The 25,425-nt window shown below is 51.7% G+C and overlaps 1 protein-coding gene across 1 annotated transcript in view; it reads left to right on the forward strand.

Moving 5' to 3' along the window:
• The window catches only part of CACNA1C (calcium voltage-gated channel subunit alpha1 C), a 728,086-nt gene that overhangs the window by 502,175 nt on the left and 200,486 nt on the right, over positions 1-25,425 (forward strand). The window contains exons 8-9 of the mRNA XM_075552255.1: positions 6,594-6,697; positions 13,561-13,733. Coding sequence (XP_075408370.1) covers positions 6,594-6,697; positions 13,561-13,733 — 277 coding nt within the window. The remainder of the gene's footprint in view (positions 1-6,593; positions 6,698-13,560; positions 13,734-25,425) is intronic.

Consider the following 25,425-nt stretch of genomic DNA (forward strand, 5'->3'; position numbering starts at 1 on the left):
ACACACACGGCGACCACTGTTCTCTGGGGTAGGTAGTTTGGAAATGTCCTGTTGGTGACAAAAGTCGTTAGTACCCAAGCAGACTGGATGTGAGAGTTTTGATGTCCCATTGCCGAATGCCACCCCTGCCTTCCGACTCCCGAGGGGCGCCAAGGAGCCTGGAAAGAAGCCGTAAAGCAGAAGGGATGATGCTGAGGTCTAACAACCGCCTATCGTCCCTCTAAGTGGGGAGCTGAAAGAAAATGCCCCAAGGACCCCAGAAAGCCCTCCGGGACCTTTAGCAGGTGTCCAGACAAGAGGGGGCCTAGTCAGGGCCTGTGGCCCCTGGTTTTCAGTCACCCACTTTCTTGCTAGGTGCCATCGAGTCGGTGCCGACTCATAGCGACCCCGTGTGCCACAGAACCAAACAAAACACTGCCCAGTCCTGCGCCCTCCTCACAATTGTTCCCGTGTCCCGTGGCCACGTCGCTCATCTGAACAGCACGCCAGCGGCTGACAAACGTTCGCGTCTCTGAAAACCTTGCTATGTCTTGGTCGTTGCTTTCTTTATCTCACTGGCAGTGTGCAAAACGGTACCATTCAGTAATTCAGCGTCACGGCCCCTTACTGAGCATAGGTACTGTGCCACCAGCACTGCCCTGGGGGTCAGGGTGGGTGGGCGCAGATAAGAAAGAAGCCAGCCCTCGCGAGCCGAGGACGCACGCACCAGATTGCACCTGTGGAGCACATCCCAGTGAGTTACACACGGATTAACATGATAGCCCTGTGCAAGGGTGGCATCCAACTGAAGCTGTAGGGCCTGGCAGCGTAGGTGATCCCCACTATCCCAAGTCGAGGGGTCCCATGAAACCTTTTGTAAGTCAAAATGGTGAAAATAAAATAAATTGCTATTAACTGTATAGTGAAAAACTGGGGGCATTCCCAGGCCCCCAAATAACCTACCACATCCTACCAAATAGCACGCGGAACCTGAACCAGAACTCACAGCTATCAAGTCACTGCCTGCTTATAGTGACCCTGAGGGACAGAGCAGATGGACGGCCTCTGAGTTTCTGAGACTGCAATTCTGTACCGGAATAGAAAGCCCCATCTTTCTCCTCGGGGGCAGCTGGGGGTTTCAAACTGCTGACCTTGCAGTTAGCAGCCCAACATGAACTATTATGCCAACAAGGTTCTTCCCATTAAACCAAAACGAATCCTCCTAGCTCATGTCCACGGACGCAGCTCCAAGCTTTTACAGCTTGAGACTGAGGTGCTGAGTGCAGCTCCCTGGGAAGGAGCCTGGGGTCCTTGCTACCTCCAGCTGTTCCCTTCTAAGCAAACCCTGAAGGCAAGTTTCCCTCTTGGGGTGTCCCTTGGTTGGCCAAAGCAGGGACTGGTGGGTCTGCTGTGAAAGCTCTGTGGTGTTGCAAAGCAAAGCGGAGAGCAGGAGACACGCAGGGAGAGCTGGGCAGGGCCAGGCATGGCTTCCAGGAGTAGACGGGCTTCTGCTGGCTGGGGGCTGGGTCACAGCTGGGGGGGAGGCTCCTCGGACAGGAACAGTGAGAGTAAAGCTGGGGCATCACTGTGTATTATGAGGTTCCTCGCAGGCCCAAGGAGCAGTACCCTATCGTCCCTGAAAGGCTGGCAGGAGGTACAGTCACAGGCTCCTCCCACACTTGGCCCCAAGCCCTGTCAGTAACTCCTGGGCCAACGTGCCATCCCCGCACATATCTCCACGCCAGAGACCACTGCTCTCTGTGGCTCCTTATCACCCCCGATTGTCACTGCCTGACCCCTCTGCGTTCAGCGGTGGTTTTTGCTTGTTTTCTGTGTTCTTCCGTTTGCTTGTTTTTGCTCTGTCTTGTTGGCATCCCTTGGCTTAGAAACCTGTTGCTGTTCTTTGCTAAGCGTTGGTGGCACGGCAATTCTATCAACCCCCTGCTGAACAAAAGGTCAGCCATTCGAATCCACCAGCAAGGGTTGCCTGCTCTGGTCAAGGTTTACCCCCCCCCCCCCCGAGCACCCCGACAGGGCAGTTCTGCTCTGTCCTCACAGTCACTGGGAGTTGGAATCGACTTGACAGCAGCGGGCTTTTCCTTCGGCAGGATACACAAGATGCTGCAATCATGCTCTGGGGGGCCCGTGATGTGCAGGCGCGGGGGGAAGGCGAGGAGTCAGGTGAAACCTGTCTTCTGAGTTGCTGCTCATGCCATGACCCGTAAGACAGGCTCCTGCATCCCAGCAAGCTAGGTGGCAATGGCCATGAAGAATCCCAAATGTATCAAGTCATGGTCCTGGGTGGACTGTCGCTCACTCTTCACTGGCAGCAGCAAACCTTTCCCTTTCATGAGACTGTGTGAAACACCGGGACTTTCCTGGGTTTGCACCTCCTGCCTTTTGACGACACATAGCAGCCTGTCTCTGGGCCTCTGCTGAGATGGTTGGGTCCATTGGTTCCATGATACCTGGGCCAAGGAACCTCGTGTTAGCAACTTGAAAGCACAGGACACCCCAGCAAGGACACTGACTTTCAGGGACAGGAGTAAGGAGGCGCTTTATCTCCTCCCAAGGAGTGGAAGTACTTGAAGTTTCAAGGCTGGGATTCCGTTCTAGGAATTTGATCCTGGTGTCCGGAGGGGCTACTGTATTTCCTCTTCCCTTTACTCTGTCTGCAGAGCCTTGGAATAGTTAAGGCGGGAGCCGCCCCATTCATTCTTGGGTCTGGAGGTCCTGAGGCTGCAGCGGATGGGCATCAGGCTGCCTCTCGCCACCTTCCGTAGGAAAGTTTCTATGGTCATAGGTCTACGAAACATTGAACCCCAGTGATTTAAGAGGACACATCCTTATCTCGCCTCTTAACAAGGGTGTCTGCAATCTGGGTCACTTTTCCCAAAAAAATATGATTTTATGTATTCCTTCTTGATCTCTCCACAGCAGCTGATTTCAGACATCAATCCCATCACTCCGGGCATCACCCTACTTTAGAGCCCCCCCACTCCCCACATTATATGCTCCCCTCCCAGCCTGCCACCCACCCACCCAAAGCAAGTGGCCCAGAATGGAAAACAAGAGCAAAAGGGAAGGAAGTACTTTCCTTTCAGAGCAGAGCCCACCAAAGAGGGGTGTGCTCCCAGTACTACCGTGGAACCCCGCAAATGCCTCTTCTGCCCCTCACTTGCTAGGCCCCATATGACCCTTAGCCAAGCACGGCACTAAAGCACAACCCACAAGAACAAGGGAAAGGTGGGGTCTGGAGTTCCTCTTGCCTTGCAGAGCAGTGTGCTCCAGGCTCGAGCCCTGGCTATTAAGAAAAAACAACTAAGCCACTTGCCTGGGAGTTGTTTCCTATTTACAGTGACGTGTGCGTGGAGTTGAACTGCACCCCGCAGGCTGCCCCTTGGCTTTTCTTCAGAGACCACTGCATGGGTTAGAACTTCCCACCTTGTAGCGAGTTGGGGATGCTTTCCTGTCTATGGGACAATGATAGTAGGTCTTTAGCCCCATCCAGTTGAGGTTTAGGAAGATGCTGAATGTTCCTTTCCATCAAGGAAGACTAAGAAAGGGCTCCGCAGTGCGTGGGAAGAGTCTGAGAGCTTTGTTCTGGAAGGTCAAATGCTCACAGAAACAATCATTATGTAGCAATCATTGCACAACTAACTCTTCCTAATAGAATCGAACTGTTGGGTGGTTATGATACGGGAATTATAGACCAATACAACTTTAAAATAAATTTTTTTTAAAGAAACAATCTTTTAAAAATATTTGCAAAGTTTAGGGGGCTCTGAGGAACCCATCAAGAATCCTTTCATCTCAAGGAGGTTGGTTGGATGCCAACCAGGCCGCCTTCCCACTCACCATCTGCCCAGCTCTGCAGGCAGCTCTGCGAGGGTGAACTGTGAGCACACCTTCTCCTCCTGGACCTGCTGTCGCGCCTTCCCCAAGAAAGAAACAAAGGGAACTTCTTCAGAATAGACCTTCTCGTGATCCTAGCCCTCAGACGTGGGGGAAGTGCTTCCTTGGGGTTCACCCAGAACAGACGAGAGCTTGATTATCTACAGCAGGTTAGTAGCCCAGCTGGATGCCCCTGAGAAGCCAGGATGGCGAGACTTCCTCTCACCTGCTTTGGACATGTGATCAGGAGAAGCCAGTCTCTGGGGAAGGACGCCGTGCTTGGTACAGTGGAGGGGCAGCTAAACCGAGGAAGACATGCGACAAGATGGACTGACACATGGCTGCATCGATGGGCTCAACCACAAGAACCATTGTGAGGGAGCTGCAGGACCGGGCCGGGTTCCCTTCTGCTGTACACAGAGTCGCTGTGAGTTGGAACCGACTCAACAACATCTAACAACAGCAATAGCACAGGGTGAGGGGATGGGCTTCAGGGTGTCCGCGCACCCTGAAGTGCCCCTGCTATTTTTCCTGGTGAGAGTTCATAGCCTTCATCATCACTTCATCGCCCCCCCATTCCTCCCAAAGAAGTAAAGGCGTGCTAATGACCCACAGAGACAACATTTCATCTGAGAGCGGCTTTGGCCGGCCTTAGATCCAACGTTCAATAGAAGCCCCCTTGGATTCCCATCTCGGTGCTGCTTTCAACGCTGCTGCCTTGACTGTAGGACACAGGTCTACACGGAACACGATGTCTACTACTCACACATGGTACACATGCAACGAGTGCACATGGAACAAACAGCCACCGTAATAGGACAGCTACAAAGAACAATCTCATGAGCCCTGGTCACTCGTTGATTAAGCGCTTCACTGAGAATCCAAAAGAAGTCAATGGTTTGAAGGTACCAGTTGCTCTGCAGAGGTAGATGACCGGTTTCCTTAAAGATGGCTGCTTCAGAAGCTCCCTGGGGCGGTTCCACTCTGGCCTACAGGGTCATCATGAGTCAGAGTTGACTCGGTGGCAGTGGGTTGATACTGGTGAGATGATCCAAGGATTACTCCACAGCACCTCATATTACACCATGACTTGCAGACCCTGGCCTTACGTGGCCATCACGGGGTCACTGAGGGTACTCCACCTTGGTCCTTCCTAATCTCTTTCCACCAATCCTTCCCCCACATGGGTTGGTGTAGTTTGGTTTTTCTTCTGCAAGTGACTACTCAAGAAACTGGCCTCCAGAGTTTGGGTCTATGAATGAAACTCCACAGCAACAAGTTAGGGTTCAATGTTTAGCAACAGTGCTAAACCTTGTGTAGTTGTCAGAAAGCATCAGGGAAGAGAGGTTTGAGAACCAATGAGAATAAATGTCCTCTGCTAAAAACGTGGCTCTCGGACACAGCATTTTCACTTCTGCCTTCTAGTTCATAAAGGCGTGCCGGTAATTGTTCAACTGTTTTATCGGGTGTAAGAGGTGGAGGAAATGTTGTTGGGGATCATTTGCCATTCCCTTGGTGTAAATACTTCCACCATGGTCAAGTTCAAATGTGACGTCATTGAAGATGGCATTAGAGGAGACCAGCATGCAGTTAACTCCACAAAGTCAATAGCAACCAACCCCAGTACACGAATACTCCCAGCTAGTGTGGAGATGTGTGACTCGTCATTTTTAGTTACGTATTGGTCCCAGTTTCCGGGTGAATGGCCCTTTCCATCTACACTGGGGTTGCAGACACAAGGGCAGGTCTATGAATACATAAACCAATGACCGCCCTTCCCTGACCTCTGCCTTTCGAACTCATGAAGAACAAAGGTATCATCTCTAAACTCTGGTCACAACCCAGGGTCCAGGTACTACATCCTTTAGGAAGATCTTTCCACACATCCACTCAAAGATTTCACTTCTTGCTCTCTGTCAGTAATAGCCGAAGCACATCAGGCCCCAAGGTTAAGTGCCTTGGAGTAACAGCCACACAAACCCAACGGAGCGCAAATAATCATATGTTGAAGACATCCTCTTTTTAGGTGAACACCTTCTTAGACAAGTGACCAGAACGCATCAGAAATAACGTTCTGTGCCTGGAAAGCCAGACAGGATTCATCCTAGGGCCAAGCCCGCAAACATGTGGGACAGTGCAAGTCAAGGTCACGGGGAAGTAGTTGGAATGTAGCAGATGCCAGGAGAGCTCTGGATTCTGATCATCCCGACCAAAAAACCCAAACATTTCAATCCCACGTGTCCCCTCCAGAAGCTGTTTGCGCCCCTTTCTCCTTGCCTCTCTTTGCTCTAACTCAATTCTGCTTTCTGTCTTCCCTAACTCTCCCTCATCTTTCCAGATGCAGGACGCTATGGGCTATGAGTTACCCTGGGTCTATTTTGTCAGTCTGGTCATCTTTGGATCCTTTTTCGTTCTAAATCTGGTTCTCGGTGTGTTGAGCGGGTAAGCTGACCATTTCTATGTCTTCTTAACCATGCAGCCGAGCAAGGGTCCAGCCTCCACTCTGCCCACTGCCAGGATCCTCAGCAAGGGGAGCCCAACAGGCCCAGAAAAGCAAAGTGTCTTCATTCAACCCCCCAAATCGGAAACATTGGCTGGGTGGGGCAGTTGGCACCTGGTCTCTCCCCAGATCTGGGTGCTGCCGGGTCAGTGTCTCCGGAGTGGGGCTTGGCCGTGCTCGGCTGCAGTGTGCCTCACTAACTGTCACCCCGTTCTTCCAGGTCAATGATGCCGTAGGAAGGGACTGGCCCTGGATCTATTTTGTCACCCTAATCATCATAGGGTCATTTTTTGTACTTAACTTGGTTCTCGGTGTTCTTAGCGGGTAAGCAAGACCAAGGAAAAAGGTCTTGATTTTTTTTCCCATTTATTATATTTATTCTTTCTGCTATTCTTGGCTCTATTCTTTTCCTGGCTCTGGTTCACCTGGGTTAAGCGGTCACCTGAGGAGCCCCGAAGTGAATGTCCTTGGCCTGGCTGGATCAAGGGCAAGTGTGGAAAAAGGACCTATTGATTTGGGTGGCAGACAATGGAGAAGGGCAGATGGCGTCACTAAGAGATGCCCTGCCTCTCCTGATTCCTATCAGTTCATTCAACCCTTGCCCACTAAATCGCTGTTCAGGCCGGGTGGGATGCTTCACCTCGTGTCCTGGTGTCACCGTGGCAGCAGCATCATGAGACCCTTGAATGGGAAGGGTTTGGCAGCTAGGGTTGGACAGAAGAGCCACTAACTGTGTGCCTTCGGCATGGACGGTACCCTGGTCTGATTGCAAGCCAGTCGCCATTTGTGACAGTCACATAGGAAAGAGGAGACTGTTTTTATACAGTTCTGAACCACTCACGGCAAGGAGAGTTTGGGTTAAACTACAGTTGGCCACAAATCCAATTCGTCTCCAGTTTAATGTATCGGTTGCGCAGTTCATCTTTAGAGTTTCATTTTCTGCATGAGAAAGGAAGTGAGCGGTGTCAGACCATCAGATTTGAAAGGATGAAACCTAATTCCCTTCAAACTCCCAGCCGGACTCTTTTGACCAGAGGCATAGAGAGGCCACCAATAGTGGTCTTTGGTCCAGTTGAGGTTGAAAGTGGTAGAAGGAGGCTGTGGTTGGAACACTAGGTAGCTGGAGGACCAGCTTCGCCCAATGGAAACTCACTGGGTATTTCCTCGGCCCACCTTCTTCTGCACCAGGCCCCTCCAGCCATGCCAAGGCGTGACGCCAGAGCACCCGTGGTGGCCTGCCCACGGGGAGCAGCACACTCGGTGGCCTGTGCTCCCGGGTGGTGAGGGTGGGTCAGGGGGCTTGGGGGCTGGGGTGGAAGGTAGAAGTGATTTTGGCTATGCCGGAGACACTTCAGCTATTTTGAATGGTCTTCCCGAAAGATCTTAGGGCATTAACACTGGGATAAAGTCGAGCATAAGTCTAAAGATCCCGCTTCACGGACACTCAGTTCACACCCCCACTGGGAGCGACCCGCCACATTCTGCAACGGCCCTAATGTAGTGCCGGAGTGTTGGCTCGGGTCTCTAGAAATAGGTGGAGGAAAGGGGACAAATGTGCTCCCAACCTCACTCTTCCTGTGGTGGGACAGCATGCCGTTTTCTGGGGAAGATCACACGGGAGACTCCACAGGGGTGCAGGAGTGGAAAAGACCATGTAAGCCCCTGATTCGTTGGTAGGAGGTTTTTTTGTTTCTATGTTCCAGCACAAGAAAATGCCCCGGGGTTTATAGGGAGCCCATAGGGAAGTTTTTTGTGTTTTGTTTTGTTTTTCTATTAACCTCATCATCACCCACTCCAGAGAGAAATTTGAGTCTCTCGGCTCTATGACTTGTTGGAGTCTTCTAAAAGATGGCTTCGCCCTCTGAAAGCACTTTAAAAAATAGTAATATTCAAATGGTGTCACCTCATCGGTGGGATGCTAGAGTGAGAGGTCCTATGTAAACTGGAGGGCACTGGGCCTGGTATGTGGTAAGTGTTTGGTGGCACTCCCATAGCAGGGGATGTGTGGACTTAGAGCCTGTCAGAACTGGAGCTACTGGCTGGAACCTTCAAGGGTAAAAACTACTCCAACCCTTCCCTGTTAAAACGGTGGAAACTGAGATCCAGAGGGGCAAGGAGCCTGGTCCACTGTCACTCGGTTGCTATTTTTCAGGACCAGAACCAGAACGCAGACCCGGCCCAGTTTCCATTCTTGCACTTTCCCAGCACTGCCCATTAGTGCTGGGATGTGACCAACGTCAGAGCGTGAATCCAGTTTCTTCCCCTAGGAGTCCAGAACCAAATCGGAGTCACTGGAAAGCCCCTCCCAGGACTCTGGAGTGGAGAATGAGCACTGGGTCAGGGGGCCTTTCCTGACACACGCTCATCTGCCCACCGTTGTTTTGAGCCCTGCCGGAGAAGTCGTCTTCCTGGGGGTTGAAACGTAGAGGAGTCGAATGAGAACCGTGGCTGACGGTGCAGAGGGGCCTGTCGAAGCCCTTTTCTTGGCCTGCTGCACTCCAAGGAGCCAGAGTTGTGAAAACACCGTAAAGCCCGGCGCTTAGTAATACTCAAAACACATTTGTTTTGACAGAAGCAGTAATTCTTCAAAGTATCTGCCATTGGCCCCATATTGAATCCTTTCCAGTAGACTCTGAACCTTTCAGCCCTCAAGTTGGTATATTGGTTTTTCCTGGACACCTTCCTCAGCACCTGCTGCCTGGCCCATTCCCAGGGCCTTGGTCTGCCCCTCCCTCGCCAGGTGTGTTGACAGCTGGAATCCAGTGCCTGTGAGGGACCATGTGCTAGAAGCAGTTCCAGGTCCGCCTGTGGATCAATCAGGACAACACTGAAGAGTCGCCACCAAAATGCACTGAGACATTCACTCATCTCCTCAATCAGACTTCTGATTACGGCAGCCTTCTGGAAGCAAACATCGTCACAATGACCCCAACAACACGACTCCCACCCCACCTGTCAGGCCCTGTGCTCGATGCTTTCGGCGAGGTGTGATCGAGAGCCCCTTTTCACAGGGAAGAAAAAGCGAGGTTTTGACGGACACAACGGCCTCAGTCCAACAGCTGGAAAAAAAAAAGGATTCAGGATTGTGACCCCATAGCTTCTACTCTTCACCCACGGTCTAATGCCCCCAAAACTCATGTGATGGGCTAATGTCATGCTCCTCGATTACAGTCTGGGAGAGGGGAAGGGGGGAGCAGGAGCCAAGCCAAGAAAGGATGCACTGGAGCAGACAGGTGGCACCGTGGGCAAGCTGCTGGAACAGCCGTGGGGCAGAGGCCCCAGAGGAAGCTGCGAAGACAGCGAACGGAGAAGCCTGCAGCCCAGCCGGGAAGGGTTGTTTAGCTTGGGGCTAGCAGCTCTATAAACCTTAATAGACCGAGAGAGAGAGAGAGAGAGAGAGAGAGAGAGAGAGAGAGAGAGAGAGAGAGAGAGAGAGAGCAGCGCCATCGACTCAGTAGTTCTGCAGTGTTTGAAGTTCTGCGACTAAGTCACAGTCAATTCAGAATAGTAGCATCTCGCAGCCCAGCACAGTGACTGATCCTCATAAAGTATATCCTTCAGTCGCCAACTCAAGGTCCTGTTGTGTTTGGTGCTTTCTGTTCCACTTCAGAGGTGGACTTTTTTTCAAGTTGGTCATGGGGGTGGGGTGGGGGTGACCTGTTTCTGGAACATTCGCTTATCCAGAACACTGTATTTCTGAGAAGGCCCAATAAAGACCATGCGATTCTTCCCTATCAAAAAAGAATTTTTTCCCTGATAAAGCTTTCCATAGACCTCATCGACTGGTTCTCACACCCCCTTATGCACGTGGCGGGCTGGTGTTAGCGCAGGGGTCATCCGATTACCTCGCCCCTCCTCTTCCATCTCAACCCCAAGCTGCAGCCTGCTAGGGTGATCGCAAGCGCAGGGCCAGGGAGGTTCTGGAAACTGCGCTTGAAGCTGGGCGCTCAGCTGGAGCTGAGGGTCTTTCGGGTGCCAGCTCACCCATCCTTTTTCCACCACTTGGAAAGGGGAACACCTCTGTCCCCCAGAAAGCACCGGGCCCAGTGGGCAGGCATGTTGCATCCTGAAGGCATCCACTGGAAGTCCAACAGGGCGCCACAGTGCAGATGTAGCATCCGGGTCCAGAAGGAAACGCGAGCAAGGCCTACCTGACCGATGGGAGCGGCAGAGATGGCAACCTGCATTGATGTCCACACGCCCTGCGACCCCAGCGGCCTGCACGGGCTGGCTTCTTCTGTGCCCGCCTCCCTTTGCCGGCTTGGCAGAACTCGGCACCAGCCCCTAGCTCTGCACTCCGCCCCTCATATGTCATGCTGGCCATTGCTGGCGAGAGATGTGCTCCTGCCTGGTGACAAACCCCATAGCTGTATCTGATGATACAGCCAGCTCCAGTCCCTGGGCCCCGCACAGCCCAGCAGGCTGGGGCTTCACATCTTCATTAGCTCCGTCCCCAGAGCAGCACATGGCCGCCATCCAGGCATGGAGATAAAGAGAGCCAGGCACAGCCACCTGGAGAATCACTGACCGTGGGGGGGGCTGGTGAGGAAAGGCTCACTCATCCCTCAGCCTGCCACCAGCCAGGTTGTGCTGTACTCCCTGGGAGCTTCCCATCTGACCCTGCCCGCCTCCACTCCCTCATGTCCCCTTCCCCTTCAGGAGGGGACATCTTAAGTCAATCTGATGCGTCCACACATCTCCCCGGGTATGTTGTGTTCGATGGCTAGCCTTCCTGGCAGGCAATTCCCTGGGTGGCTGCTGCGAAACCAGATAAGTTCAACTGTCCCTGCTGTCGTTTGATCTCAATCCTCCTCTCCCATCATTTTGGAACCAGACCTCAAGTCCTCAGCTCCTCGGTGACCTCGCAGCCTCAACCTCGCTTCATGGGAATTGAGTGGGGAATGGAAGTGGGCAGGAGGGGAAAGAGAGTCAAGAGAGGCCGGTCTTGAAATACATGTTCCCCTCCTTCATGGTTTATTTTACGCTTGATGTGGAAACACAGGAAGTAGAAGGTCCACGCACTTGAATTTTCACAGTACCGTGTCACTCAACTTCACACCGTGGAAGGTTGTTTTTTTTCCGGAACCTCCTCGTCTCCTCTCTGAGAAACTTAACTGTGCAGCATCAAAAGTGATACCAGCATACCCCACTGACCGCTATGAAATCGATTGGAGCTGCAGGCTGGACAGTCAAAACGAACCCAGAGCTGTCAGGGAGGTGTTTAGGGTTGAGTTACCTAGGGAGGGAAGCTCCTCTGTATGTCTCCAGAGAATAAGCATCGCATGGCCCATGGAGAGCTAACCAGCTACAGTGAGACAAGGTCCAATGGAGGGGGAGCGGGCATCTTTGCAAGCCCACCTGCAGCACTGCCAGGCCCGGCATCCATCCTCATGGCTAGCTGTCCATCTCCGGCGTGGAACTCCCTGGAAGGAAAAAAAGGCACCCGCCAGTTGGCTGGGAGCCAGTGAAAGAGCAAGTTCAATCCAATTAGAATTGGATTCAATCAAATTTTAGAAGAAAATTCATTCCAAGCCAAAGCATCATTAAGGCAGCAGTTGAAGAGGCCTTATTAACTTTAGAGTCCCTCGATCTCCCAATTAAAAAGCTCCCAGCCCCAAGCCCATTCCGCCACAGAATGAGCGAGTGCGAAAACCAGTGCTCTCCCACGTCACACAGACCACAGGCAAGCACTAACAAGTGGGTGGTGACACAGCTGCCCCTCCATAGCCGCGGGCCAAGCCTCTTGTCCCCGTAGGCTTTGGTGGCATGCCCTTTCCTTCCCAGGCTGCCTTGACTCTACAGTGGTTCTCAACCTTTTTCACGCCTCGACCCTTTCCTACAGTTCCTCATGTAGCGGTGACTCCCCCAACCATAAAAATTATTGTTGTTGCTACTTCATCACTGTCATTTTGCTACTGTTATGAATCAGACAACCCCTGTGAAAGGGTCGTTTGACCCCCAAAGGAGTCTCGACCCACGGGTTGAGAACCACTGCTCTAGAATGACTGGGTGAGGGAAGAAATTCCAACAACATATTTTTTTCAGACTCTTGCAATGTACTAGACCCTCATTGCTCCCAAGAACTAGCCAAGAGGGGCACACGTGTGCAGACACGCACACGCACACACACACGCACACCCCACACCCAGGACCATTGCCCATAGACCACAGAAAAGAAGCAGCCTCATTCTCTCAGTGATGTTTTTTTCAAGAGGCCTTTCTTCCAGCAAATCCCAACCCACTGCCAATTGCTCCTTATCATTTTAAACTGAATGCATCATTTCACTTTCATAGTGGCTTGAGTTTTGTGTATGTTTCTAGTTGGGTTGGATGTTTTTGTTAACCGAAAGGGCAGCCCCAGGACATTTTCTTGTGTTTGGAATCCTCGCTTTCTCCCGGTGGGAAAGAACCTTGTCAACGGGAGAGCCTTCCAGGCATGCTAGCACGGCAGGGTGGGCCCTGGTAATGAGAACAGAGACTGGGGAGACGAAACGTCCCAGGTCCAGAGCCAGTGGTATACTAGTAACCAGTTGGCAACTGGCTCTCCTGGGGAAAGCCCCCGGTTCTGAGCACTTGCCAATTCCCATGGTTTGGCTATTCCCACCATGGCCGATTTCAAGCATACTCTCACGGGAGCTGGAATTGGGAGGCAGTGCACACAGTGGGCCCACAGTGGGCAGTGCACGTGAGCAGCCTCCTTGTACTCTGCTCCTCATTCCTTTGGTCCCGGGGCTCTTAGGAGGTCTAGCAGTTGCCACGTCCCTGGGGAGGCGGTGCTTACCTGCTGAGGGGCTCTTAGGTGCTGCTCAGAAAGGGTTCCCAGATATTTAGAGACGACAGACAGTCTTGTTAACAGACCAAGGCTCTGGCCATGACCCAGGAAAACGGGAGGGGGGGAGGGTGAGGCGGGGGAGGAACACGGGCTTTCTCTGTCTCCTTATCCTCTCTGGGCCATGTCCAAAAAGACCTGGCTCTTGCCTGTTTCTATAGGAATAAAGGGGAAAGCTAAGGACTGGGAGTAGCAGAGAACACTTTCCATAGAAACCAGAGCTTGCGGGCAGGGCGTTTTTCTAATGCGCAATCATTAACCCTTGTCTTTTTCCTTATCTCCACCTCTCCTTTCGTTCCCACTTGTCCCCCTCCTTCCGTGTACTCTCCGCCCTGCCCATGCCCCCCTCTCTCGACAGAGAGTTTTCCAAAGAGAGGGAGAAGGCCAAGGCTCGGGGAGATTTCCAGAAGCTGCGAGAAAAGCAGCAACTGGAGGAGGACTTGAAGGGCTACCTGGACTGGATCACGCAGGCAGAAGACATCGACCCCGAGAACGAGGATGAAGGCATGGACGAGGAGAAACCCCGAAACAGTGAGCAGCCTCCTTCTGTCCTTGGGCTGGGCTCTGGAAGGGCGAGGGGACAGCCTAACACGTTCGCCACCCACCCTGCCTGTCCAGCCCCTGGTTTGTCTTCAGGGAACAACATGGGTATCCTTGACTAGAATCAGCTGCTGCTGCCGGAAAGGAGTCCCCAATGGGGAACTCTTCCCCTGGGGCCTGCCACCTCAGATTCTTTGCAGAACCTTGGACCAAAATAGATGAGGTTAAAGGGGAGGAAGGTGGCTGGGCCCTGCTGCTTAAGAGTTCACGAAGGGGGTGCATGTCAGAAGCAGCTTGCCGCCTTCTCAGGAATTCCTCTGTGGAGGCAGGGGAGCAGCCTCCTTGGACCTGTTTCCAGCCAACCAACTACCAGCAACACTTAGCCGTCTGCACAAGAGTCTCTATGTCCTTCCCACTAGATAGCCAGGCACCCCGCGCTCCTCCTCGTGGGAAAAGCAGCCAGAGGCTGCTCTGGATGAGATTAGGTTCAGAGATCCAGGGAAAGGTGAAGTGGAAGGGTTGGGGAGACCCCCAGGAATCTGTCAGTGCGCCATTAGATTACAGAACTGCCTCTGGGTGTTCCCTGGGCAGGGTGGCGGATCGGCTGTCTCGAGGATGGAAATGGCACTGTACAGGAGGGGATGACACGGGCATCCGGGCTCTTGTCAGAGGTGCTGCATGTGTCTCCAAGGGTGCATTGTCGGCAGCATCTGAGACCTTCTGGGATGATGTGGCCTCCCCCACGCCTGCTTATTCCAAAACTCTGGGGGAGGGCCCACAAATCTGTTTGTCAGCAAGCCCTCCAGGTGACTGTGATGCATACTAAATTTGAGAATTCTTGGGAACCTTGTGTCTGTATATTCTAGTTGGCCTTAGTCCGTTGTGGCTCTAACATACTTTGTGCTCCGTGTTGCAATACCGTTTTCCCTTTGGGCTTGCATGTTGCAGTAGGTACATGCCTGTGCTCTCACAGAGCCTACGTTAACATGTCTGCTCCTAAATCTCAAGCACCCAGCATAGTCAAGGAGCCAAACAGGTTCAATAGCTAGCCAGGACATTTGATCCTGCAGGTAGGGGAAAGAAGCCAGCAATTTCCCCTACAGGCAAAAGGAGACAACTGACGCTCAGGGTGGGGTGGGGCCTGAGGGAGAGCAGGATTATTGATTAAACACATCTCTCCTTGAGGAAGCCAGAAAAGCTGGGAGGTGGTTAGGACAACTTGCCACCCCCTGCAGAAAAAATATAAGGTTTTCCCCTTAGAGGTTTAAAATTCCCTCTCTAGGGGAGTATGTTTACATATCTATTTTAACAATTATATAGGTGAAGCTAATGGGCCTCATGTCTTGGCCTTGTGAGCAGGCATGCATTATGCCCATGGTGCTCAAACTTCCTGATGGATCCTGTGTGTCTGCGTTCGAACGAGGCGTCAGGAGAAGGAAGAGGGAGCGATGGAAGGAGAGGAGATGGGATCAGAGGACAGGCCTTGGAGGCATGCCCCAGATTGTCTGCTCACTCATGTGACTTCATAAGCGTATCCATTACCCCTTTCTGATAACTCTACTCAAGGTGCAAATGCAAAATTAAAACACACAGATAACGAGGGACTGGAACAACATAATTTAATCATCCAAAGAGCCCTTCATGCTCGACTAAGTAGTCTTGCAGGTTGGAAGACAGGGCCTTTGATGGATTATAACAATGAGCAATGAGGCCATTGAGGATCTTTCTGGGGAAAAAAAAAAAAGCCGGGCAGCTTTTATGACATTGTTGATGGCAATGAGGAGTGGGTGATTAGTTTGTGGTACTAAGTAGGGTGCTAAATAAATAAGCCGCCTTACACACACACACACACACACACACACACACACACAGAAACCTTGCCTCTGACACACAGGAATTGGTACGTCTGCTCCCCTCTCCCCTGAGTCAGAGCGGTGCCCCTGGCTCCTGATACCTGGTGCTGAGTGTTTGCCTTAGCATGCGTATTAACAGTGTGAAGTATCCACGCCTTGCAGGCAGCCGGTTGCCAACCACAGAGACGCATGGTTATCCTGTTCTCTGCCTGAAGAGAACTTGTGCTTCCCAGGGAGTGTGTGCTCCTTCTCCGTGTGCTCCGGTAAATGAATACACTCCAGGGAGAGTTCCCAGCAGCCCTCTTTACTGCTGGGGCAGATCGTGTGGACAAGGCCCAGCTACCTGAGCTCCTGACCACCCGTTGGCAAGAACAGAATGAACAGTGACCTACCCCAGTGGACAGAGTCCCTGCCAAGATTTCCATCAACCTAAATACAGAGGAAATCAAGACTCTGGAGACTCGTTCCTCTCCCCTTGTGCTGCTTCCTGTGACTTGAGCCAGCCTTAGGGGTCTGCTTCTTGTCCTCAAGCAGCCTAGTTTTAGGGGGACTGCAATGGGGATCTAGTTCCTTCATTCGCGGAAATGTCGTGCAAGCATTTGGGGATGGCAGGGGTGGGTGCGTGTGCAAAAGAACAAGTATTTACAAAGCAAGGGATGGAGAATAGAGCAGGCATGGACGGGCAACGAAAGGGCTGAGAGTGACTGAGGAATGGAGCCAGGGAATGGCCTGGGACTATTGGGGAAGTCCAGTGAAAACAGAGTTGATGTAATGAAATTATTCAGGAATCGGTGACTTTATAAAGAAAAAGCAAGTACGTGGTCCCTCAACTCTCTTCTGAATGTCGCAGTTTGCCCTTTGAACCGAATGCAGCGGCCGGAGGGAAGTGCTGTTGAGATTTGCATGTGTTTCCATCAAATACTATCTTGCCTGTGAACTTTCTAAAAGGTGACCAGATGGTCTGTTTTCCAGTCTTCCCAGGTCAAAGACTGATCTTTTACGGAAAAGGAAGTTAGGCTCCATCTTGATCAATAACTCGGATCTTCTGGTTCTACCCCAGAGCAAACTCTAGCCAGAACTCACGGGGTGCCGCTGGTGTCAGGGAGCTCCAGCTGTCTGCAGTGACATCGTCGCACGGTAGCGGAACACACCTACTCAAAACAGGCAGGCAAAAAGCCACGGCCCATCCGTGACGATGACGACTCCATGTGTGCAGGGTAGACACGTGCTCCACAGAGTTACCCCAGCCGGCCCTGGCAGCAGATCCCCAAGGCTTTCCTCTGACGTGCTCTTGAGTGGGCTTGAACCACCAACCGTTGGGTCAGTCATCAAACGCTACGGCCTCCCAGAGAATCCCAAACATACCCACACCCACCGCCACCAATCAATTCATACACATAGGGTCACCATGGTGGGGACTCTTTAAAGTAGCAGTTCTCAGCCTGTGGGTTGAGACCCCCTTGGAGGTCGAATGACCCTTTCACAGGGGTCGCCCGATTCATTACAGTAGCAAAATGACAGTGATGAAGTAGCAAAGGCAATAATGTTATGGTTGGGGGTCACCACCACATGAGGAACTGTATGAAAGGGCCACGGCCTGAGAAAGGTTTAGAAGCACTGCTTTTTAAAAAAAAATTTTAATTTTTTTTTACATTTTATTAGGGGCTGATACAACTCTTATCACAATCCATACATATACATACATCAATTGTATAAAGTACATCCGTACATTCTTTGCCCCAATCACTCTCAAAGCATTTGCTCTCCACTTAAGCCCTCTGCATCAGGTCCTCTTTTGTCCCCTCCCTCCCTGCTCCCCCTTCCCTCATTGGCCCTTGATAATTTATAGATTGTTATTTTGTCATATCTTGCCCTATCCGGAGTCTCCTCCCCACTTCTCTGCCGTCCGTCTCCCAGGGAAGAGGTCACATGTGGATCCTTGTCATCAGTTCCCCCTTTCCAACCCACTCTCCCTCCACTCTCCCAGCATGGCCCCTACACCCCTGGTCCTGAAGGCATCGTCCACCCTGGATTCCCTGGAAGCACTGCCTTAAAGGGACAGAAAGTCTCATCTTTCTCTCCTTAAGTAGCTGGTGAGATTCAATGGTCCACTTTGTGAGTCGCCATCCAGCGCTTCCCCAAGAGCACCGCCAGGACTCCTTAAACACCTGTGTTGTTGTTGTTGATGTTGTTGTTGTTATTGGGTGCCATGGCGTCCGTTCTGACTCATAATGACCCTGGGACAGCAGGACAAGCGTGGCCAGTCCTGCATGAAATGCATAATTGCTGTTATGTCCCAGCCCACGCTGCAGCCACTGCCGCCCTTTCTCCTTGAGAGTCCTCCTCTTCTGCACTGACCTCACCACTACCACGCACGATGTCCTTCTCCAGGGACTGCTCTCTCCTGACGGCATGGCCAGAGGGCATGCGACCAGTCTCCCCATCCTTGCTTCCAAGGAGCATTCTGGCTATACCTCTTCCGAGACGGATTTGCCTGTTCTCCTGGCAGTCCGCCGCACATTGGCTGTTCTTCACCAGCGCCACATTTCAGATGCATCTGCTCTTCTGGTGACGTATAAATAATTCTCGCATAGGAAGTGGCCAGACAGTGATGGACCAAAAATGCAGCCCCGTCCATTCAGTCATTCAGTCAGTCAGTCGACAAATTAAATGAACTTTATTATGGGTACTTTTGAACACCGTGGCCATTCATTCGGGGATCTAGTACCCTTTTAAAAAGACTGAAGATGCTTTGATGCAAAGATCAGTGAAAGGGAACCAAGGAGCTGTCGAGGGTCTTCACCCACATCTCCTTCAACTTTTCCCCCGGGCCATGCTCTCCCGGCCTGGCAGGTGTCTCAAAGCAGAATCTTATTCTCCAAAGAAATATGGAGAAAGCCAAAGGGTGCCCAACAACAATATTATTTTTTGTCTATAAATTCTGGATGATGAAAAAAGATGTTAAAAAAAAGGAAATCGTAAAAATCTTTTAAAAGTTTACCCTGTGCCCGGCCCTGATCTAGGCACTGCCAGTATCGCCGTGAGCAAGGCTGTCAGAGAGCCCCTGCCCTCCGCGGATATATATTCTCCTGGGGAGACAGATGATACATTTAATAGTGTGTCGGAGAGTATCATAGGGAACGTGTCCTAGTGAAAGATGGGTGATGAGAGACTGGGGACGTGTTGAAGGGTGGTAATTTTAGACAGGCTGGCCTAAAATACCTCACCGAGAAGGTGGCGTGTGCATAAAGACTTGGAGGAGGTAAGGAGATGAACCACAGATATTTGGGTGAAGAGCGCTCCAGACAGGGAACCGCTGTCTCTGAATCAGAAGCCCGGCAGGTATGTCCAAGGACCAGAGAGAAAGCTGGCGAGACTGCGGAGGAGGAAGTCAAGAGGAGCGGGAAGCAGATGACGTCAAGGCAACCCGCAAGTCGGTCCTGAAACGCATTTTTAGAACGTGGACGTTTCCTAGGAAGGAGCCAGGAACTCACTGGAGATTTTGTGCACAGAAGTAACACGGCCTGACCTACAATCCACAGCTGCTTCTGGCCCTCCATGGGCAGAATGAAGTGAAGGGAGGCAAAGCCCAGGGCCACAGGAGCAGCGGGCTACAGCAGTAACCCAAACATCAGATGATGGTGTTTCATCCGGGTAACCGCCGAGGGGACAAGGTCAGAGTCCAGAATGATGTCATTTGCTGAAGTATCAGTTATGGGATATGACAGCAAGGGTCCCAGAGGATTGCCCTAAACAACAGGAAAGGCAGGGACCTGTCATTTATTGATACAGAGTCAACCGTGGGAAGACTCGATATCCAGCCAGGAATGTCAGGAAAGCTTTCTTGGACGTTGAAGTTTGCAGTGTCCATTGGACATCCCAATGGAGAGGTGGAGAAGGCACCAAGAAATGAGCTCAGAAGAGTGAGCTGGGGCAGAAATAAAGATTGGGCGTTCACCTACAGAAGGCATGGAAACCCCCTACTGAATAAGATCACCAGGGAGTGAGTATGGAAGAAAGGAGGAGAGGGCCAATGACCGAGCTCGGAATTCTGATCTCGTAACGACTCGTAAAAGAGTGTGGGGCGAATGAGGCTGAAGAAAGAGCTGGAAGCGCCAAGAAAGTATTGCCAGGAAGAAGCGTGCTCCGGTGTGTCAGACGCTGCTGATGGGCCGCACGGTGAGGACTGAAAGCTGATCGCCACATGGGACGAGTGAAGGTCCCCGGGGTCTTGACCAGAGCTGCTTTGGTGGCAAGATGAGGACAAAAGCAGGGGCCGTTTCATGAGTCAGAGTTCTCAGAATTCCTCAGATGGGCAGGAAGCATTCCTTTGGAGGCTCCTACCTCCCCGGTGGGCACGTTGGGCGGCTGATGCGCAAGGTCAGCCGTTCAAAACCACTAGCCAGTCCTTGGGAGAAAGACGAGGCTTTCTACTCCTGTAAAGAATTACAGTCTCGGAAACCCACGGGGGCAGTTCTACCCTGATCTATATGGTCGCTGTGAGTCCGCATTAACTCCATGGCCATGAGAGGTGCCAGCCAAAGAGTCCTGGTAGCATAGTGAGCTGGAGCTTGGCCTTCTAACTGCAAGGTCTGCAGTTTGATACCGCCAGCTGCCCTGCGGGAGAAAGAGGCGGTTTTCTACCCCGCAGAAAAAGTTACAGTCTCTGAAACCCACAGGTGCAGGTGTACACTACCTTATAGGGTCTCTATGAGTCAGAGTCAACTCAGTGGTGGTGAGTGGGCACTTACTAGCTCTGCAAGGAGTTTGGCCATCCGAAAAGGAGGACGAGGAGACTGAGGTAGTCCAGCATGCCTCTAAGGAGGTCACTGTCTAAAGCCCCGCCATTCATTACATCTCTGACTGTACCCACACCAGTATGAGCTGCTGCCTCTGCAGTTGATGGAGACAGCCCGGAAACTAAAGAAGCCAGGATACACAAGAAACATGCCATGCAGGAGAGAGGCATTCACAAGGGAAATCCTGTGCTCGGCGTCCAAACTGGCCCATCCACACCAAGTGTCGGGCTCCAAGCCCCTCTGCCCTCTGGGTACAGGCAAGGATGCTCTTGGAGCCTCTGCACATAAGTGACTGCTTCCTTCCCTTCCTCCAAGCAGCACTGAGCATCTCTCCGAGGGCACCAGTGGAACACTGTTACTATTGCACCGGGCCCAGTGTCCAAAGTGACAAGGCCAATTGTCCAAGAGCTTAGTCACAAGACAGGAAAAAGCACAATGAAATCTATAACATCAGGAGTTTCTCTCTCTTTTAAAAATCCTCCTCAAGGTCAAAATAAAAGCATGCCTCAACTTCCTGTCCATATGACCACAATGTGTCATCACCACCATCGAAATGTCGCCCCAGCCCCCTCAGGCTCACCGCCCAAGACAGACAGTGCAGCCCCATCATGGACTTTCCACCTAGATCAGCGGGATCACATATTCACCCCGGTGGCGTGCAGTTACGTGACTTGGGAGCCACTTCTGCAGTCATCTCTAACCAGCAGAGTCACAGGCGTGCCGCATGCCCTGCAGAGTCCAGGATAATGCGTTATTAAAACGCAGCAATCACAAGAACTGCAGGTGGCCCACAAAGGGACCCCATGCGGCATGAGAGCACACGTCTGAATATACTTGCATTAGATGCACGGCAAGGGCATGTGCATAATTATCTGTCATATTCCTGCGTGCATCTGGCTGGACGGCTGGTTGCTTGTTACATTGCCCTGGGCTCGGCTCTGTTCAGGAGCCCGGGTGGCTCAGTGGCGCGGCTCTCGACTCTCCCCCACGGGCCGAGCACTCCAGCTTCTGTGCAGAAGCATGTGGCAGCCCGCTTCCCCACCGGCCGGGGCCTTGGAAACTCTATGGGTGAGTTCCAGCCTGTCTGAAAGGACCAGTTCCACAGGCTTTGCTCGTGTTCAAGGTTCCCATCGAGATTGCATGAGAAGACACGCTAACATTCATTTCCTTTTATGGGGGTTTTCATGCTTTGTACCCCTAAGTGTTGCTCTTTCAGTTACCCCAGCTCAAGACCACCTAGTGACAGGGGACACGTTGGCACAGACCCCAGGAATCTCTCCTGTGCTCCCTAATCTGATCTCCAAGCTTTGAGACTGAAAAGGTTCTTTATAACGATCCGTCTCTCACTGGCCTGCCTTTCCTTTGTCTGCTGTCTCTAGGAACACCGGTGGGAATGGTGCAGGACCAGGCAGTGTTGCATTGCCTGGCGCATGGGGTCAGACTGATGCAATGGCGCCAAACAACAATCACGTGCCCCTATGACCTGAGACAGATCAGAGTTTGGGAATGTTCTAGCATTTAACAAGTCAAATGGATAAAAAGAAACTTGGGGCTGTCCCTGAGGGAACTGGGGGCTGAAAATACAGCTGAGCTCTGACTATCCCTGGATTTGAGCAGGTGCGTTCTTTCACCTCTTCAGAAGTAACCTGCGTGTGATCTCCTGAATGACTCTTTCCAAGGGCTCTCCCCTACACATGCGCTTTCCAGCGGCTCTTCAACCATTCTCTCCTATGGGTGGTGCCCTTTGAAAAGTGGCCAGTGAGCACAGAACCCCCTGTCAACTGGGCAGTGGTCAGGGGGCGTGCTGGAAGCTCTGGAGAAATCAGACCATGCGGTCCGTGGGAGATGGTGGCGATTAGCAGGAAGGGGCTCTGCGCGGGAGCTGGCTGTGAGGCTCTAGTTCATGGCTTCCAGTGGCTTTGGCAGTCAGGGATCCTCCGGGCAAGGTCCCACGGACCCAGGATTGCGTGCAACACCTTCCTAGGGGAGTCTTGCCATAATCAAGATGGTGGCATGGGCATTTTCACGGGTAGCAGGGGTACCAATCTGGCTGCTACGCTGCCTGCTCCCATCGGTTTGTGAGCTGCCAGATGCCAGTTGAAGAGCTGCCCGAGGGCCAGGCTGAGTACGCAGGAAGAGGTAGGCATCTGAGCCACCACACATGGGCTAACGCCGGGCTGTCAGGAAGCCATGAGTCGCCTCACTGGCTGACGCCTGTATGGTTCTGAAGCAGTGGAGATAGGAAACCATGTGTTTTTTTGACTGGAAACATCTGTGATTGGTCACAGCCAGCAGCAAGGTTCCTGGCTGGGCTGTGAAAGGCTCAGTTCCCCTTCAGAAGGCGCCTGTGCCCCCCTCCCCCTGCCCCCACCACTCACCAGCATACAGTTCACAGCGCCCTCTCAAGCCGGGAAGCAGCGGGCTGCCCCCTTGCAGAGCAGCAGGAAGAGAGAGCAGCTGGGCACTCGCAGTGCTGGCTTTAGGTGAGTGTCACGGGCTCACAAGCATAACAAGCCCAACAAGCTCCAACATCCGAATGGCCCATCTATCATGGAGAAGGAGGTCAACAGCTGAGAAAGGCACTAGAAAGCACTCCCTCACATCTGCGCCGAGGATGGAATTGGCAAAGACGGGCCGTGTGGCCGCAGGCTCTGAGCCAGGGACTACGCTGGGCAACATGGTGGTTTCGGAGAGTCTCCCAATTATCCAGACAGCTCCCCCAGAGCCTCTACCTGCAGATTGAAGGGAACACGGGACAGCTGTGTTTCTGGGCTCACTGGCCAAAACCCCTCTTCCCCCCCCCACCGCACCCCACGCCACCCGCAGCAAGAGACTGAGTACAGAGGCTGTTCGTGCAGATCTCCGAGGTCCCATTTCTTCCCAACTCCAGGGGAGAGCACCCTACGCCGTCCAGTTAGGGTCTGGGTTCCTGTCTCAGTCCACTTCTTCATCGGCTTCACCAGCTTCACCAGCTCCCCAGTAGCCCAGGCTAGAACCTCCTCTTCCTCTTTGTCTTTCTCTCCCGTCCGCCACGTTAGTTATCGACTCCTGTCCTCGACGAGGTGGCAAGTCTTCTCAGGGGCCCGGTTGGAATGTCATGTCCCTCTTCCCCTTTCCTCGTCCTGAGCCCAACGCTTTTCCCCTGGGCAGTGTCATTAGGTGCCATCAGATACCTCGTGGACAACAGAACAAGACACCCCCCACCCCCACCCCCACCCCCCATACTGGGCTATTCTCACGATTGTTCTCAAAGTGGAGCCCATTGTTGCTGCCATTGTGTCAATCCATCTTTTTTATTTTATTGATACTTTTTAAAATTCTTTTTTTAATCATTTTATTAGGGCCTCATACAACTCCCATCACAATACATACATACATACATACATACATACATACATACATACATACATCAGTTGTGTAAAGCACATCTGTACATTCACTGCCCTCATCACTCTCAAAGCATTTGCTCTCCACCTAAGCCCCTGGCATCAGTTCCTCACTATTTCCCCTCCCTCCCCGCTCCCCTCTCCCTCATGAGCCCTTGATCATGTATAAATCATTATTTTGTCATATCTTGCCCTGTCTGATGTCTCCCTTCACCCACTTTTCTGTTGTCCATCCCCCAGGGAGGAGGACACATGTAGATCCTTGTAATCAGTTCCCCCTTTCCAATCCACCCTCCCTGTATCACCACTCTCACCACTGATCCTGAAGGGATCATCCGCCCTGGACTCCCTGTGTTTCCAGTTCCTATCTGTACCGTTGTACATCCTCTGGTCTACCCAGATTTGTAAGGTAGACTTGAGATCATGATAGTGCAGGGGGAGAGGGGGAGGCGAAGCTTTTAGGAACTAGAGGAAAGTTGTATGTTTCATCATTGCTACATCATGCACCCTGACTGACTCTTCTCCTCCCTGAGACTCTTCTGTAAGGGGATGTCCAGTGGTCTACAAATGGGCTTTAGGTCTTCACTCCATACTTCCCGGCCTCATTCACAATTATATGATTTTTTTGTTCTGTGATGCCTGATAACTGATCCCTTTGGCACCTCATGACCACACAGGTTGGTGTGCTTCTTCCATGGGGGCTTTGTTGCTTCTGAGCTAGATGGCTGCTTGTTTACCTTCAAGCCTTTAAGACCCCAGATGCTGTGTCTTTTGATAGCTGGGCATCATCATCTTTCTTCATCACACTTGCTTATGTACCCACTTTGTCTTCAGCAATTGTGTCAGGAAGGTGAGCATCTTAGAATGCCAGTTTAATAGAACAAAGTATTCTTGCATTAAGGGAGTACTTGAGTGGAGGCCCAAAGTCCGTCCATCTGCTACCTTAATACTAAACCTATAAATATGTGCACATAGATCTATTTCCCCGTCCACATATATAAATATATTTGCATATATACATGCCTTTATTTAGACCTCTATTCATGCCCTTAGCCTCCTAGCTCTTACCCTCTATTTCCTTTGACTTTCCTCTTGTCCCACTATCATGCTCAGCCTTCATTTGGGTTTCAGTAATTCCTCTCGGTTCCATTACCCTTGGTCATGCCCTACCAGGCCTCCTATCAGTGTCTAATTTTCACATGCATGTGAAGTCATTGAAAATACCATGACTTAGGTCAGGAACATCTTAGTGCTCAAAGTAACCTCCTTGCTTTTCAACACATTAAAGAGTTCCAGCATTTTTTGAGAACAATGATGGCAATAAATGTACAAATGTGCTCAACACAATGATGGATGGATGGATTGTGATAAGAGTTGTATGAGCCCCCAATAAAATTATTTTTTTAAGAGGTTCAGCTTTGTTACTGTCACCAAGACCATATGTCCCAACTACTGTTCCTCTTGTTTCCAACTTTTGTATTCCAATCACTAAGAGTTATCAGTGCACCTTAATTGTATGTTTGATCCAACTCAGACTGAAACGATTGGTAGAATTCTTCAATTTCTTCATCACCAGCTTGACTGGTTGGTGCACAAATTTGAATCATAGATGTATTGATTAGATTTTCTTGAATGAAGATAGGAG

The sequence above is a fragment of the Tenrec ecaudatus genome, chromosome 6, assembly GCF_050624435.1.
Source record: "Tenrec ecaudatus isolate mTenEca1 chromosome 6, mTenEca1.hap1, whole genome shotgun sequence".
Lineage (NCBI taxonomy): Eukaryota > Metazoa > Chordata > Mammalia > Afrosoricida > Tenrecidae > Tenrec > Tenrec ecaudatus.